Genomic DNA, 18,073 nt, shown 5'->3' on the forward strand with positions numbered 1-18,073 from the left:
ATGGAAGCATCTCAGCCAGAGCTGTGACAGCTTCGTGGGCCACGCACACTAAACGGATTATTTATACTTAACCTCGCGGGGCAGATGGGGCCACCTCTTGCCCTCTGGCCCAGTCAGCACCCTTCCGTCCAGCTTGTGATTTACTCATTGCTACTGTCTTTCGTTTTTATGGCCCGTTGGCTTCGGTATCGGCTTTCTCTTTGCCCACCCATCGTAATTATAGATTCTATATCGACTAACCTGTGTCGGAACTGTCGCAGAGTCCCGCCTTGATGTACAGCTGTTTCTCCAGCCGCCTCTCCTCCTGCAGGAGTTGCGCCATGTCCGGCGGCGGGGCCACGGTGAGCTCCAGGTAGGATTCCATGTCGTCGAGATCCCCGTCGGTTTCGATGCCCAGGAAGCTGGAGCGCTTGTTGCGCAGCTCCTTCTTGATCCGCTTGGTGGAGTTCATCCGCTTGATGGGCGGCGACGGCTGGGCAGGCTCCAGTTGTCCCTGGAGGTGCCGGCGAGTGCCGTTCGATATGGTCTCGTAGGTGTTGTCCGATGACCAGGTGTCGGTGTTGTGCCCCAGGCTGCTGCCCAACCCATCGAGCTCGTCGTCGTGGCCCTCGTCCACTGGAATCGGCGGCGGACTCTCGGTGGGCGGTGGTGGAGGCTTCTCCTTGGGTGGCTCCATCGGTCCCAGAGGCGTTCCCGCTGATCCCTGACTGATCTCCAGGCCCGAGTAGAAGATCTCGATGTTTTCGTAGACGGGCACGGGTCTTAAATGCTTCGGGGCGTCGTAGTAGGGCTCCGTGGCCTTCGGCACTTGGTAGTACGGCTCCACATCTCCAGACGTTGCTGGTGGCACGGGGATTGCTGCTGAGGTTGCTGCTGTGCTGTTTTCGTTTTGATTGCTGCTGCTGTTGGTTTGATTAGGGCTTTGATTATTCTCGTTATTGTTGCTGGGTTGCTTATTTGGAATGCTTCTCCTGTGACTCCTCCGCGTCGCTTGTGTCTGTGTGGTTATCGTCATCGTTGCTATCTGTTCATTATCTACTTCGTGCATAGATATAGTCGAGCTGACATTCTCATAGATGGGCTCTCGTTCCCCCTGCTTCTGCTCATCGGTTTTATTTGGCATTTCCCCACCCTCGGTGTGTGATTCCCCCTGCTCATTGGTCTCCTGCTCCTGCTCCTGCTCCCCCTCGTCCGGCTGTCCCCCCAACTGCTCCTCCTGCTGCTCCTCCGCCGGCTGCTCCTTCTCCTCCTCCTGTGAATGTTGTGCCTTGTCCATTGGCTCGGGCGTCGCCTCGCGATCGATAGCTTGCAGCGCCAATTCAAGAGCTTCGTTGATCTGTGGGGCGGGATGAGGTGGGCGTGGCATGGCGAGCGAGCGAGAAAGCGTCAAAAGCGTGCATGACAGACAGAGAAAGAGAGAAGAATGCGCATGGATCGCATGAATGTCAGTTAGTTCAAACAATGGCTTGCTTGCAAATTAAACAAAACTAAAGATATCAAATTGTAAATTAATTAAACAGCGGAATTCAATCAAATAATAACTGGGGGGAAACAGAACAATGGAAACAGAACAGAAGAGGGTTTCACAGAATTTTAAGGTACCGAGTACTGTCCACCCAATGAAGTGGTAAAGACAGATAACCACTACGACGATCTCAAAGTATTGGGATTGAAAACCAACCAAGATAAGTTAAGCTAATCCTTAGATAAGCCCTTTTGGAGAGTGAACAAGTGGATGCACTTTAGGTATATGCAGCAGGAAAAACTTATATTTCAAATCACAGGAAAACCCTTGTATAATCTTGATCATCCTGTACTAGTCTATTTGTCCGTCCGTTGGTCAGCTGAAGTTTAAGTAACCAAAAACAAACTGATTGGACATTCCCTAGCCCCTTCAATAAATATTTGTACATACTTGAAACGTTATCACCCTTTCCGATTCGTATAAATTCTCACGAGATTCCAAGAACCAATTATATATACAGGGGGGAAGTACTTGAGCAAATACTGTTAATGATCCGCTTACCCCTGGTTTTTGATCGAAACAATCTAACGAACTGGAGCTCTGCAATCGATTTGCTTCGTATCTCTAGGACATACTTTAGATACCGTCCAATGCGAATTATTCGCACGATTAATTTATTATGGGGTGTAAAGATAACCCGTGGCAGACATCGATGTGTATAAACTATATGATACAGCCCGGACCGAACCAATAGCGTCGAGGGCTTAAAGTACACTAAACGTGGGTGCTGCAGCGCTGAATCGACCCAAACGATTTGTTTAGATAAAGAAACGGAGGCGATATGCGGGCGGCAAAACTGCGGAGACAGCACTCCAGGGTCTGCAGACGGGGGCTTGAACACACCGACGCGGCCCCCCAAAGTATGCAGCCCCAAACTGCATATGACCTGAAACCCCACTAGGCGGATGGGTGACTTTTGGCATTTTAAATAGATGCTAAGTGGGTAAAACGCAACATGCAATGCAACCAAGAATTATACGAACACGGGCGAGACATCCAAACAAACAAACAGAAATGACAAGAAAACAAACAAACTGATCAGTGGGTACAAACAGGAACAGAAAAGGCACAAACAAGGGATATGAGATAGAGAGACCGCTTACCTCGGAAATTGTATACTTGCAACAACTTTTGCTGGCAGTAAGCATGTAAACTATGTAACTGCATTAATGGAAAGTCATATTTTACATTATTTAGCCAACAAACGAGCGCAAGGCATGTAAGAGAAATACGTGAATGAATCAGATAGCATGTAGAATAAAGCCTTAATCAGTAGCCTTAACCTCTGGCAAAAGGTTTGGGGTTCCGTGGGGATAGTCGGGATTATTTAGACATGTGGGATCAGGGTTCTTGGGTTTGTCCACATCCATTGCTGGTGATTTTGCTATTTTCCAGATATATGTATCCAGAGTTGAGTCTTCATTATCAGGTTCAACACCACAACTACTGTTTACCTAACACATTGTTACTACTGGCATACTTGAAGGGTCTATCAGATTAAAGCTACCATTTATGTAATATTTTATGGGGGCATATTGTCAATCATTACACTCAGATTAAACAGGCGTAGGCTAAAATATAAGTGGCTTGCGTTGTGACAGCTTCTACACCATGTAGTTTTCATTTTACATCGAGTCTACTCTAGTCCGTCAAGCAGTGCAAGCAGTTCAAATTCTAGCAACATGGAACGCGTAAATTTACAAGCGGCGTGTAAAAAACTTTTTTACATCTGTTTTCAATATTGTAGATTCATTGTTTCGGTTTTAGTTTAGGTTTATTCATATAATAGCACAACAATTATATCTCATTTGTGTTTATAATATTTGTCCTCTTTTATATTATTTGGTATGCCTTTGAGGTTTTTAATTAATGGTTCCTTCTCTTGTTTTGTGTGTATGTTTGTGTATAAAATATATAACCATAAAACATATGTTTGACAATTCTTTATATAAAATCAAATTTTGTTTTCATACATAATTTCTGGGTTTAGTAAAGTTATATTAAGAGATAAAGAAAACTGTAGCGTACGTAGCCTGAGCCCATAACAAATTGTTAAGAAAATATTGAAAAGAATTCGTAAGAAAAACAAAAACCAAAGTAAAATAAATAGTTTCAGTAAAAATAAATTCGATGTAAAATGTTCAAGTTGGTCTGCCTATTTCTCAAAGGTCTCATTTTGATTTCTGTCGATGTGAGAGAGCCATTTAAAGTCATAAGGATTGTCGGTTCACTTGAGAGCTTTTAAAATCTTGCAAAGCGGCGGAGAGATCACGTATCACTCCGAAGTCTCGGAAAGTCTAAGCTCTTCAATCTTGTAGATCCGAAGGCGGCTTCTACTCCGATATTGTTATTTTTTTAAAGTCGAGGCCCCTGACACCTCCAGCTTCATGATCTCATCGTCCAGCAAATCGCTGATCTCTTGGGTCAGCGCCTGTTCCGTTGTATTTTCCTCTAGTATCTCATCAGTAATGATTTTTTTTCGAATCTCAATGTTGACAGGAGCTGGGGTTTTGGGAAGTGGAGGGGGTCCGGGCTCGTCCTCCTCCTCGCTGGCCACATAGAACTTGGAGTTGTCCACCCGCACGAACTCGTCCGCATTGACCACATCCACTCCGCTCTTGGTGCTGGTGAGCACCACTTTCTTCTCAAGGGTCTCATTGAGCGTGGGGTGGTGCTGTGGCTCTTCTTGATGCCCGAAATTTCGGCGCAGGAAATCGAATATGTTTTTGGCCTTCTTCTCTTTAACAGGCGGTGCGGGTCCCTGAGCCCGCTCCTGGGGTTTGGGGGAGCTGGGTGGGGAGATCGGCTTAACCTTGATCTCCGTTTCCACCAGGTGCGTGCGAGCTATCAGTGGCTGTTCCACGTTTTCCGAGGGAGGTGGAGTTGCAGTCGGGGCATAGCCCGCTCTACTGATCGAATCAGTTCCAGATGCCGAAATACAGCAGGGCTTGGGTATGGGAATCTTCGATCTGCGGCCCAGGAGGGGAGTAGAGGGTTTGGTTTCCACGGACTCCGGCAGCGAGGTCTTCATCATCCGACTGCTCGCTTGTCGCTCCTCGGCAATGATCTGCTCGCAGGTGTCCATCAGGGCCTTCGAATGAGCCGCCCTGGCACTGCCGATGGGTGAGCTTGGTCTGTTTGTGATCACAGAGCTTTTGCTCGATCTATCACACCGCCGCACCTCGTCCTCGCTGATGTCCTGGAAACCAGTGGCCGGCACTGGAACCTTCTGCACATCGATGCTGTCGCAGACGGGCTCCTGAGCCGGAGCCAGGCAATCCAGTAATCCCACACACAGGCTAATATCCTCCTGGCTCGGAATCTCTTCCAGCTCTCTCACTGCGTGGGATTCCTTCTTGCCATCACACTTTTTCACCAGGTCCTCGGTCACATTCTGGTAACCAGTACTGGGCAGGGGTGATTTGCTCACATCGATCCTATCACAGGGCATCTCCTCCACAGCAAACTGCTCTAAGAACCTACGGTCTTCATCGGCCAGCTGGATATCTCTGGCAGCCTCGCTGTCCAGGAATTGCTGGCACAGAGCCACCTCCACCGAAGGCGAGGTGGGTCTTGATGAAGCCAATTTAAACAGACTGGACTCATTCGGGGAACAGGCTTTCAGGGTGGGCATCTCGCTGGGCGAAGATGTGTGCAGGTACAGTGAGTCATTGGGTGCTAGGGGATCAAGGCTTCCGTTTGCCTTGGCATTCATTTTGCTAGGGGGCGTGTGCACAATCGCCTTGGTCTGGCCCACCACTGGAGCATAGTCCCCGGAGCTACGATCCACCTCATCAATCTGAGCTCGTTTCTGGGGTTTCGGGGAAGCTGGTGGTGTTATCTGGGGAATGCGACTCCTGGGCACAGGCTTGGGCGACATGATGGGTGAGGTAATCGGAGGGGCATCGCTTTGGCTGAAGCAATTGGACAAGGCCTTAACAGTATTGGGTTTGGGCAGCTCATCGGGATGAACAATGGTCATGGGAGGAGCACACATAACCACTTCTGGCGGAGGAACCGCTTCCTTAACTGGCTGCTCAATCCTCACAGTTCGCTTGGGAGGTGCTGGCGGCGTTGGCGGCTTGTCCAGCTGCCGTGAGTTAAAAATCTCTACGCGTCCATTGATACTGAACTGCGGAGGCGAAGCCCCTGAGGTCGTTGGCGAACTTATCGGATTAATCTGAGTCCTGGGACTGGAGGCTAATCTTACGGCCTTGGGAGACATGGGAGGCTTACCCAGAGGACGTGGTATTTGGGTTGGAATTGGACTCGAGGGAGCGGGTGTTGGTATCGGTATCGGGGGATTACTTGGTTGATTGGTAAAATCAAAGATCTGGGTAAACTGACCCGGAGAAGTGACCGGCTCCCCGACCTCTTTCAAATCGTCGTCGTTTTGAAAGGTTTCCTTGAACATTTTAAGCAAATTACGATGATGGATCATTTCATTGGAGGGCTTTCTACGCAAGTTACAGTTGGGGGAAGAAACCAGATTGGGAGTGGATGTGGGATTGGGGGTGGGGCCAGATTTGGACACCGACACCGCTGAAGCAGCTACTACATCAACATCACAAGGACTTATCTTAGCGGATTCGATAAAATTGTTAGTAGAACTTACACTAAATTCCATGTCCCGCAATGGAGGAGCAGCCGCCTGATTGGCCGCTTGTGTTGAAGTTGGAGCGGCTGCCAGTGGTTGGATGTTTGCCTGAGCCGATGGATGAGCCGGCGACGGTGGCAATGGCGACGGATTCAGATCGGTCAGCTCATCGAACTCCGCTTCGATTTGGTTGACCGCGTTGGCCGCCTCCTCCAACTGGCGCTCCTCGAGAGCCAAGGCGGCGATGGCTGCGTTGAGTTGCTGCTGCTGCTGCTGCAGCTCATCCGTGGTGTCCTCCTGGATACCGCTGTCATCGTTGGTGGCTGTCACCGGCGGCTCCTCTATAATCAGGGCTGGAGGTGGTGGCAGAGGAGCGACCACAGTGGCTTGGCTTTGTGGGGCGTGCTTCTCCTTCTCCTTCTGCAGCTGCTGCTGCTGGCGCATTCGTTCCTCCTCGCCCCTCATGATCTCGAGTTGTCTGGCATCGATGAGGGCCACCAACGGTGGCTTCTTCTGATCCTCTTTGGTAACGGACTGCTGCAGGCTGTTCAGACGCTGCTTGAGCGGCGGCACAGGCACGTCCACACTCTTACTGGAATTAAAGGCCTTTCTCTGCTGCTCCAAGCTCTGCATGCGGTCCCGAATGCTGGTTATGTCGCCAGAAAGGCGCCTCACATCCGACTTGGGGGCAGTGGGAGCTGCATTTCCGTTTGTTAGGCGATCTCGAAGTACCAGTTTTGGGGCAGCGGAGGCAGCGCCATTGGGCACTTCCGTCTTGACCTGCTCGAAGATTTCCTTCCGCTTGGAAATGTCCACCTTGGGCACGTCCACCTTCTGCTTCTCTACGCCCTCTTGCGTGTCGCTGGGCGAAGTGACCTCAAAGCCACTCAAGCGGTCCTCGATCTTGGATCCGCGCCTTGTGGGATAGGCGATGGGTTCTCCGACCGCCTTGCCATTGGCATTTCCGTTGCCATTGCTGCTGGCCCGTTGGACCCTTTGCTTATAATCCTGGATGGCTCCCTCGTAGGTGTATTCACATGGATCTGGTGAACTAGCTGGCGCGGTACTAGACGACGTGTCGTACCCTGGCGAGGAAATGTACTCCCTTCCTGCGGTCCTAGACGGATTCGAGGTGACCGCCTGGTCAACGGCCACTCCGTTCCCGTGGTTCCCATTACTGCCGTTGCGGTTGATGTGATTCTGCTGCTCGTCCACGCTTCGCGAGCTTGCTCCGGCAGCTCCAGAGACAGGTGCTCCGATCGCCTTGTCCAGCTCGGCGGCATGATCGCTCTGTGGAGTGTACGGAAAGTGGAATTCGATTATAAATGCGTGAATACGTATCCAAAAATACATGGTGGTATATATTGCTAACAGAAGGCATAACTCTATAAGTTTTTATTTACCTAGAGCAACGATCTCCTATCATAAAGGTCGCGAAAAACATGTAACCTGTTATGTATTTATATCTCGTTTACTAGAGGAGAGACATGAGTCGAAACACACGACTTTGGAGTTGATGATGCAGAAATGTTCTTTGTGTAATAGTCTATGCTATGTAAAAATATAATAATCCTATCTTTATATAACAAATTTATGTACACTCTACACAGACCGTGGGAAGTGTAAAAGTTCGATCGTTTTGCTGGAAGACACATTTGAAATGTTTTTAGACATGCCACTCTTCTATTAAATCAGCTAGATATACTTAATTTACAGGACAGAGTAATAGATTTGAGTTGCTAGTTATAAGCCTCTGTGGCCCCAAATTTTGTTTGGCAGGGAAATATTTTTGGTCTCATAAATTTGGTATATCTTATGACTACCGTAAAAGTGCAACAAATCGGAATACTGTAAAGAATTTTGCTAATTTATGATTGTATTTGCAAACATTAAGCACACATTTGATCCATGTATGTATTGTATTGGACTTTTGAACCTAAGTCTTGTCTTTGCTACATTTTTCTTTTTCCAATTCCCTAACTAACAAATATTTCCACATTTCACAGCTGAACATATGAGGACAGGCGCGTCTAATTGCTCAATCCGCAGCTCAATCTCTCGCTCAATTTCAATCTTAAAAGGAATCTCCGTTTTGTTGTCTGTGCATCGTGGATTGTTTGTGGTTCATTGTTTATTATTTATGATTATGATTTGATGGTGGTTGTGCTTGTACGCGTATTTGATTAATAAACTATTTGTGTTTATTAGCCCGCGTCGCATCGCTTTGCTGGCAACACTTTCCAATTTAATTTAAAGTCTAAGCTTTATCTTAGCGGCGAAATGTTTATAAATTAGATTTAATTGTTAATTTGTTGTAATTGTATATAAACGCCGCGACAAGCACACGCCACAAATGACTCTTAATGATGGCAAAAATATTAAGACGGAGAAATTGAAAGAAATGGACTGGTGCTAGAAACGGAGTTAATTATGCCATTGAAACTGTGGTGATGTTTTATATTGGCCCCTCGTATGATAGTTCGTTTGTACGCACCATAACACTATTATTGTCATAATCCTCGGACATACTGCTCTTTCCGCTGGCGCTGCTGGTTCCGATTCCCAGATCACTCAGATCGTTGGTCTCATCCTCGTTGTATACGGCCAGCGAAGCCAGCTTGGCACGCCCCCGAGGTCCGCCCCTTTCAGCCCTGCAATGATATTTTATTCAGTAATTGTATAAATCCAGGAGGGTCAAATTGGTTTACAAATTGGTATCATTTTTCTTAGAAATATATTTTGAATGAAATATTTAGAAATCTTGAAGAGATGTTATTAATTGAAACTCTGTTAAAACAAAACTTTTTGCATTCTAAAATTAACACACATGACTGAAAAAACACTGGACACTTTATTTATAATTATAACTAAATAGTTATTTTATAAGCCATGGAACTTTGACGTCCATGTAGTAGGATACAAATTTATTTTAGATACTTCAACTTCTTTGACACTCGATCGGAACTGGGACTTGTACTTGCCTCTCCTCCATCATTTCGGTGAATGTTTTCGATTTTCGGCGCATGCGATCATGCTCCTCCAGCTCGAGTTTCTTGGTCTCCACCGCTCGATCGATGATGTGCTCGACACGTTTTCGCCGTGATGATTTCCAATTGTCAAGGTTCTGTTTTTGTGTTTGCCATGTTATTTGTAGTTTGTTGTTTGTCACCAGATCGCATTGTTGGCCGTGTTTTGTTTCGGGGCAGAAAGGCAGCGAAAGTTAGTATAGAAAATAAAATGGAAAGACGTGTAAGTGTACATTTCATTGTATTATTCGCACTGTGTAAGTGGATGAGCAAAAGTTTCTTTTGACGGCAATTAAAAAGTTTTGACGCGGCTGCGGAACTACGTGACAAAGGTGAAATGTTTCGAAGCGCGTGAACTTCCCCCAGTTTCATGACGGCTGTCCGCAGTGTATCTATACATACAACGAATTTCTGATCCCATTTCGTATGAATCAGAGAGATGTGCCGAACCTCAGATTACAACGAACGATTCTCTGCCTAAATGATCTGATATCTGCGTTCAGTTTATCTCGTGAATATTTCTATCATGTCGATAATGACAATCATCGCATAATATTAATCTCATCGGAGCTCTTTTGTTTCCTCGTTTGAGTAAGAGGTAAGAAGCTTCCGGCTGGCTCCGATGGTCTTATTGATCTACAATTCAGATCGCTGAATAAAAAGTTCGAAGTGGTTGGTAAACAAAAGGAAAGCAATTTACACCCAAGACCATTAAAGCGGCATTTGGACTTCCTTTCCCATCGCAGTCGGTCGCCCAGTTCCAAAACGCTGTACGCATTTTAATTGAATTTTTCCTTTTTTTTTGGCACACAGTCGTAACGCAAAAGTTATGTCTGGGAACCTCTGAAATTTGGGTGAGCATGCTGCCCATGGAACATTGGTCATCCGTCCAAAGGCACTTCAAATGCAGCGACTGCATCGAAATGGCAGATTAGGTAATTAGGTGGGTACAGTCACGTCAAAGGCAACTCTTCGCCGGGCAGCAAATTTGCATGTAACACACAGAGTTGTGCAAAGAAAATAGAAGCGAATAAAAAAGCAGGCGGCAGGGAAAAAACTATCAACAAAATGTAATAGTGATTATGCAATGCAATATCTTTTTGTCCGCTAACGGGCGACGTGCATTGGAAACTGGAGCGGCCATAACGAGTCATGTGCCATGTGCCATGTGCCATGCCCAAGTGGTTTCGCTTTGGTTTATCCGTTTCGAGAAGCAAGCGAAAAAAGAAAGGGAGCCGATGCGTAAATACCCTTTCGACATACAACTTTCATTATGAAACAGCTCTGGCTATTAAATGTCATCTAAATATCATCATAATCTAACAAAAAGCGACTCTATGATGGTTCGGTTTTCCTGGATCGGGGTGACCCGTGATATGGACTTACGTTCTGCCACTCCTCTGGCTCCTCCTTCTTCACCTCCTTCAGCTTCTTGACCTCCTCGGCCTTCTTCAGCTGCTCCTGCGCGGTCTGATACAGGTTGCAGGGCTTGATCTGGACGAACTGCATCGGATTCTTCGAAGGAGCAGGCGGCGTGGGCCGCGTCACTCGCTGCTTGGTCACGTACGACGTGGGATCCGGCGAGGTTACGGTCTGCAATTAACCATAAGTTCAGTAAATGCAATAACACTTCTAATTAGCATGAATTGCTTTCAATTGAGTGGAGTTGGGGGGCAGGGGATCAAGACCGAGAGTCAAATGCAAATGCCAGCGACCAGATTCCCGGGTGCGGAGTCACCGATACTGCTCCCATGTAAACGTGTGGGCAGTTTGCCTGCACTTTCTGCTCTTAAGTCCCATTTAATATCTCGCTTATTAAGCGGCAGCCTTGAGCGGTCTTTAATTGCATAAAATATTCATCGGCTTATATGGAAATTCTGATTGGCTAATACTTCAGGTCAAGGAAAACCTTGAGTCCTTAAGTGATTGCGTTTTGTGATTTATTTTCACCTCTCAAAAAGGTTGCGTAAGCTCTGAGTCATATATGTTTTTTTTTGCAGTTAATAAAGTATTGGAAGCCCTTTGCGGTTTCCCATGAACCTTATATTCCAAGCCAAATGCTATAAAGTGCTTATCAATTTATGGAAAATAAGTAAAAGCGGTGACCACTTTAAATAAAATTTAAATTCATTCGTGCAACGTTTGAAAAGTTATTATAAACGCCACTATTTTTTGGAAGAAAACGAAACCGTTAAATATTTTATGTTATTTTTACTGCTTTCTGCACTCCTCTAGCGTGCTTTTACCTTTAACGTTGGCAATGGTCATAGTGCTTTTCAGACGTATTACCCACCCACTCAGTTGTGAAGTATTATGCAGTATTAGGCGAGCACCTAGCATGCCAAAAGCAAATGATGCTTGGCAAATGTTTCCGTCGATATGGAGGAATTTGACTTAGAAGGGAACTCCCTTAGAACTTTTCTTAAACACTAAAGTGGGCTTTGTTGTGACCTATTTTTCTGAATCAAGCATGAAAGGATAATTTTATTCGTGCGAGAGTAACAGACTACATCTCCAGCACTTTGCTTTGTGAACACTTAGGCTTATAATCATGGAAAACTCACCAATTTTTTGCCGCAACCATTAGTGTCCCCGCCATTTGTGGAGGAGGCCGATGTGGACATAAGGTCTTCGCCGCTCTCCAGCATGACATCCTGATCAGGGGCCTCCATTTGGAGCTCGGTGTTACTGCAACCTGTCCCTGGATAGCTTTTCTTTTCGGTAGTTTTGCTTTTCGTTGCTTGCTGTGTGTGCTGACTGAGCGCTGCTCACATGGCAGAAGACTCCTACGCGGGTTTCTTGGCCTCTGGTCAACGGCTCAACATGGCTCCGAGTTCGATTCACAGGTGATGCGCCACCACCCACGCACATCGAGCGGGGTTTCTGGAGGTGTCCAATTTCATTAGCTGCAAGACAAAAGAAACACCTTACTTAGTATGAATCGCATGTTGATATGGTGTCGGAATGCGAGTGGTGGCCCCATCTAGGAACCATTAACCCCGGTGGAGCTCGCCGAGTGGGCAGGTGGCATCGTCTGCTGAGCTAGTTTCTGGCATCGCATCCGTGAAGGATCTGCAGAAAAACTGGCAGGCATTTCCTCAACTGGCAGACGACGGCAGCTGAACAATGCTCGAAAAGCACAGTGCGGAGTTCAATTAACATTCATCAAAGTGCATCCATAAGATGCTTTATCTAATTGTGCAATTGTTTCCCCCGCGTCCCTCTGTCTGAGTGGATGAGCCACTGGCCTGGGACCCACACGCTGGTATGCGGGTCAATCTTTAAGCTTCTGCCGCAGTCATCATCGTCATCGTGCCCCAGCCAACGTCTTCCACCATCATCCACCGGCCCATCCACGGAGTCATCCGCACCGTTCGTCATCCATCTGTCGGCCTACGAGCTTGTGCTGCTTTGTTTTTCTTTATTTTTCCTGCCCTCCGCTCACTCTATGTGACCCGGTATTTTTTGATCGTTTTGCTACGGTTTTCATTCCCTCCTACTAATTAATAACTATTAGGCATTCTACTGTTTTCCCCCTCTTGTAATCGAGCTTGTTTGTTAATTTTCTGTGAATGCATCCCAGCATGTTTCGAGTTTTCCCCCAGAAAGTGGGTTCAAAAGGTTGCAAGAGAAGCGGGCTATTGCCATTGGGAGGAAGAGTTGCTAGACCTGTATGCGTCTTGATTATGAGGTTAATGTGACAGCTGACAAGTATTAGATACGCCCATGGCTTCCTGTATTGTGCAGGGCACAAAATCGAAGCTGGAGCTGATCATTAGGCGGTTCTTCGAACCCATGATAGTGTTCCATTAAGTAGAATGTGTTTGTGAAGACTCTGCCATCGACTTAGATCATCACCGGCTTGTCATATAACTCTTGATTTGCTCTTGATCACTTTTCGTCGCTGTCTCTCTTTCGCACTCTAGCATAGCAAATTTGATCAGCACATGTAGTATGCCAACGCTTTTTTCAGCACTCCAGTCTTGTAAGTGGAGAGGACAGGCACTTGAGATGGAGGATCGGAGACAGAAGACTCGAGACTCTACAATGGCACGGGCTAATCAACATGAGCTAATGGTGATGTTAGGCACTCATTGGCGAAGTCTCTAAATGCTAATTTGCATATGAATTCAGCAAGCAACAACAGCGAAGACATTAGAAATAATGAATAACTGCAACGAAAAGCCAAGAGAAATTAAAGCAAAACTAAAATTATAGTAATTAGCGGTGCGATGAGGATTTAAACAACTGCAGCAGTTACTATACACAGATAAAAATGGTGATCCTCTTAGGATAATTTCGTAACCTATTAATAATAAATTTGAAAAAATAAGTGTCCTTAATGGTATTTAAGGGCAAAAAGATGAGGTGCATTTTTTATCTCTCTATCCTATCAACGCCAAACATTAGAAAATCCCCCCCCATCAACTTCTGGATCCGCCACTGGGCCAAAGGGTATTTTTTTATTCGGTGCCCTGAACTTATTGTGTTAAATTAACGACTGAAGAAAAAAATTGCAATAATTTGAATTTAACAGAAAGGAAAGACTGTGCTTTATCTTTTACATAAGAAACGCGCCAACTTTCCCAAGTGTGGCTTTGCTCGCCCAGTGTCAACAAATTAACAATAATTGCTAAGCGAGCAAAATGATAATTGGATATAAATGGTTAGGAAAAGATCAACGTTAAGTCTTATCTTAATGGCGCCAATCGAGACTCGAAGCCAAGGGGACGTCTATTTGTCGGCTCATGGCTGGAAATTGTATCAAGATGTTTTTGAATGGGCCCGGGTGCTGAATTAATTAATAATGGCGACTTTGATGACGAGTCGAGAAGTGGAAGAGAGTGAGAATACCGATGGGGAAGGGGAATTCTTCTGCAGAGAGCAGCGCGTAAATGCCACGCAATTGTCTCGGACGTTCTCCTTGGGTCTGTGTTTTAGCTAATTAGCAGCAGTTAGAGCCACTCCAAAGCGGCGATTGGCAACATCAAAGAAAGCCCAAGCCAACGGTCCACACAAAGTTGTGTTTCAGGCAAACAAGGGCAAGGCTTTGAGTCTTTTTGAAGTATACATTTCTTCTTATGATTAGAGACAAGCGAAATGGATAGAACCATATTGGTTCACTAAGCGATTGTACCAGTTGGAAATTGCAAATGCACAAGTAGGGAAAAACCTATTTACATTTTTAAAGTTACTTTAAAGTTTTTACGGCTAGTGAAACAACAATAACATATGTATACGTGTACAAGGTCATTAAAGTAACAACACATTTCGTGGTTAGTTCTGACGCTAAAACTAAACAAAAGGAAAAAAAATACGTGGAACAGAAAATAATCTCGAAAAGCTGGTTTGTTCAACAAATAATGACTTTTCCGAGTGTCTGTTTCAAATAGTTCAATCTTTAGTTAGTTCAATCCCCTCCCTCTGTAGATTACTCTGAATCACCATAATCCCAGCCACTCAATCACAGCTAGAAGCTTTTTGTTCATTGTTTACCATCGTCTAATGCGAAGGCAAACAGAACTCCGTGCTCATGGAAGACGATCATTGTCTGTTTTCCCACTTAGAAGACGGCGGACAAACAATATCCAGACCGTTCTGTACCAGCAAAATATCTAATTAAATATTTATCAGGGACTTCAATCTAAAGAGGGGCAAACGTATTACCTTATCAGGCAAGTGAAATCAAGATTGCAGAGCACTATGCCCCAGAACAATGGCTGAGTTTGTGTTTTCCTTTGGGGAAAACAAATAATAACCGTAGTACTCTTGGATGCCGCTTGAGTAGCGGAGACCTCGCTAATGATCTGCTGAGCGGTCCAGCTCATTCGAATGGAGCCGGCGACACTTTCTAGGGGCCGCGATTCGGTAACAAAACCAAAAGTAGACCAGCTCGATGATTTGACCAGCTGGAAAGTGGCATTGTAGTTAATGTTTAACGTGACTTTAAATTAAAATTGTTTCTCGGTCGCGCTGAAAAGTGTGAAAAAGAAAAATCACAGGGTGTGTGGGGTGGGTCGGCGTCGGAAAATCATCAGTGGGTATTGGGTGGTGGAGACGAGATGGTGTCAAGCTCCGTTAGTTGCCGGCCACTGACACTAATGACATTCAAATTGTTGCGCCAAAAGAAGCCATAAAAATAAAGCAAGAAAACCCATGGAAAACAAATCAAAGCGCGACACCGAGAAAGTGCGACTGCACTGAGAAAAACATCCCCGAATTTTATTCCATTTTGAAGCGGGAGCTTTAAATTACAAGCGGAAAAAAACAAGGTATATTATGGAAAAGCTGCCTGAAACCTTGGTATCAATCTTAAAATTTTCTCATACATTAGATGAGATACTTGAGTCAATTTGTAGTGGCAATGTATTTTTCACAGTACAACTTCCCGTCCCCGTCTCAATCTGCAGTCCGAACCCGAATCTAATCCGAATCCGAGTTCAAGGCGTGCAATTGAAAGTGTCGCCGGCTGCTTTTGTGGGCGCTGATGTGCAGCCATCACTCACAGAGTCCAACCCACCGAATCACCAAACCGCCGAACCACCGAACCACCGAACCGCCGAACCACCTCCCAACAGCTTATGTCGTGGGTTGGCTCATAAATCGAAACGACGGCCATGCCATGCGCCTCAATGAATGCCTTTTCTTCGTGTTACATGTTGGTATCCGCAAGATATCAGGCGCATTAGGTGACATGCCATGCCAAAGCATGTGTAAACGTATTCCACGGGCACTTCAGCTGTCGATTTCACTTGCCCAGTGTTGTGCAATGATCGAGAGGTTAATAGATGCCAATCAAGTATCTCAGCTGTGGGAGATGGGGATGTTGAAAGGGTTGCGGGGGAGGACCACAAAGAGGTCCCATCCTGGGTCTATCGTTCATTAAACTTTGCCATTGTAATTACTTAGCCATGTAAGGCATTTCCGAAGCCTAGAAATCCCTTTGAATAAAATACGTTGGCCCTGTTGTTGTGCAATTCAAATGGAAGTGGGACGAGATTATAGAATATTTTTCACTCTAGCTTTATAGCTATTCAATTCAGAAAGAAGTCAAGAAGCAATGATCGCTTTAAGTAATTTCTTTATTGTTATTTTATTTTTGGAGTGACTTTGAAAATAAAGATCATGAAACAAAAAGGAGATCTGAAAAATATATCTGCAGATTCCGTGATAAACCGATTGAAATGTAGAAAATGCATGGTGAAAATCTATCTTTACCCTTTTTGTTGTAGCCACGATTCCTATTTCTCATTGGCCCACTCATTTTTCGATTGCATTAATTGAAATATTTTTCAAGCGTGGCCAGAAAACAACAAAATGGAAAGTGAAGTGTGAAGTGTAAAGTGAAGTCTCGAAGGGGTTTTCAGTCTTGCTCTTGGTCTTTGTCAGTCGCTGTGGCCTTTCCAATCACAGCAATGGCAATCTCGGTATGCTAGTACACTGAACAAAGCTGGGCAATTATCACGCTGCCGCGATCTGATCGTAGATCTTCAAAACATGCCCAGCGCGAACAGTTCGACAATTCGACACGCAAAATTTTCAGTTCATTAACATTTCAATATCGATAAGGCCGAAATGCACTTTCGCTTCATCGAGATACAATCAGCGGCAATTGAAATTGTTCGTCTATATCTGTATCTGCATCTGAGATCGCCATCTCAATCTGCGAGTTACTGCGCGGCAGCGTCGGTTTGTGTTAATAATAGTTATTGACTTATCATGGCACATTCTTCAGGCACTGAGTTGCAATTTGTAACTCTTTGCTGCGACATGCATGTCTCCATCTCTGTCTCCAGCAACTATTGCTATCTCTATGCGGGGCTGAAAATTGCCAAATCAACAGGAAAATTGGGAAAAACAAGCAAATGAAAGGAAAACCAAACAATGTACAAACTGCAGCATTTGCATTATGGTGGCAATTTGATTTCAATTTCGGAGCATTTGTATCTGTATCGCTTAGATACGTTGCATTTCGAGCCAGCTGCTGTTGGCTGCCTGAAATTGCTAGCAAACTGTGTTGCCATCTGTGTTTAACCTTTTTCTTGGGCTTTTACACACTTTGTGCAAGCAGAAACTAAATTCTTACCTCCGCTTTCGTAACTTAAAGAACAGTTTCAGTATCCGTTTTTCGTAAATATGCACTGCGGTCTGGGCTATTTAATCAATCCCTCGACCTGCACACACTCACTTTTCGGCCTGACCCATTTTGCGTACTGCCAGTAGGTCCAAAATTATTTTGTTTGCGTTAAAAATGAGTTACATGCTAAAAATTTAAATTCGTACACACCCACCAGAAGTTGGGGCTCAACAGCCACGAGACACGCCCCAGAAAAAAAGGTTGCCAAGAATGTTCTGAAGCTGAAATTAAAATTTCATACATGGACAGCAGTTTGGCTTTATAAAACGATCTTGTGTCAAGGCGTGACAGAATGTTTAATTCGCTACATAGAAGGAAGAAAACAAGAAGGATTTGATTTGAAATATACGTAACTCAGTTTCTTTCATAATGTTTTAGCTCAAAATTGGTTATTACACACTTTATTACCAAAGCCTTTAAAAGATGATAAAATATAAAGGTTTATTTTATATATTCGCGATCAGCATCATGTCAGTCGGTTTTTATATAACCTTAATTTCGGTAACCACAAGAGTGAAACCACCAAAAACTGCTCGGCTAAAATGAACTTGCACTACGTAGGCATTGTTCGATTCTGGATACCTAATCCTAACCATCTAGCGCTTATAGAAGCTGAGACTTAGCCTTTCATACGGACTAGGCTAGTGCTCCTGATCAAGAATGTATGTATATACATACTTTATAAAGTTAGAAATGGTTTAAAATGCAAGCTCAGTTCTAAAAAACAAATTTTTGTAATTATACTTCCTGATATGTCTTTCTGTGGCATTGACATTTTGAAGCAAAAC

The 18,073-nt window shown here is 45.0% G+C and overlaps 1 protein-coding gene across 7 annotated transcripts in view; it reads right to left on the minus strand.

Annotated features, from left to right (window-relative positions):
- Positions 1-18,073, minus strand: part of LOC119560559 (uncharacterized protein CG43427) — a 64,557-nt gene that overhangs the window by 4,567 nt on the left and 41,917 nt on the right. For 4 of the 7 annotated variants that reach the window (XR_005221031.1, XR_005221030.1, XM_037874073.1 and 1 more), the window contains exons 6-11: positions 11,713-12,054; positions 10,535-10,741; positions 9,104-9,246; positions 8,617-8,773; positions 6,141-7,412; positions 241-1,336 (exon numbers count right to left, since the gene is read on the minus strand). Coding sequence is in view for 5 of the 7 variants with exons in the window: in XM_037874073.1 (XP_037730001.1) it covers positions 241-1,336; positions 6,141-7,412; positions 8,617-8,773; positions 9,104-9,246; positions 10,535-10,741; positions 11,713-11,820 (2,983 nt within the window). In the remaining 2 variants the exon portion in view is untranslated. Of the gene's footprint in view, positions 1-240; positions 1,337-2,026; positions 2,235-2,628; positions 2,687-6,140; positions 7,413-8,616; positions 8,774-9,103; positions 9,247-10,534; positions 10,742-11,712; positions 12,055-18,073 lie in introns of those variants that run through there. The other 3 variants (XM_037874076.1, XM_037874074.1, XM_037874075.1) reach the window with 3 other exon arrangements.

The sequence above is a fragment of the Drosophila subpulchrella genome, unplaced genomic scaffold (genome assembly GCF_014743375.2).
Source record: "Drosophila subpulchrella strain 33 F10 #4 breed RU33 unplaced genomic scaffold, RU_Dsub_v1.1 Primary Assembly Seq354, whole genome shotgun sequence".
NCBI lineage: Eukaryota > Metazoa > Arthropoda > Insecta > Diptera > Drosophilidae > Drosophila > Drosophila subpulchrella.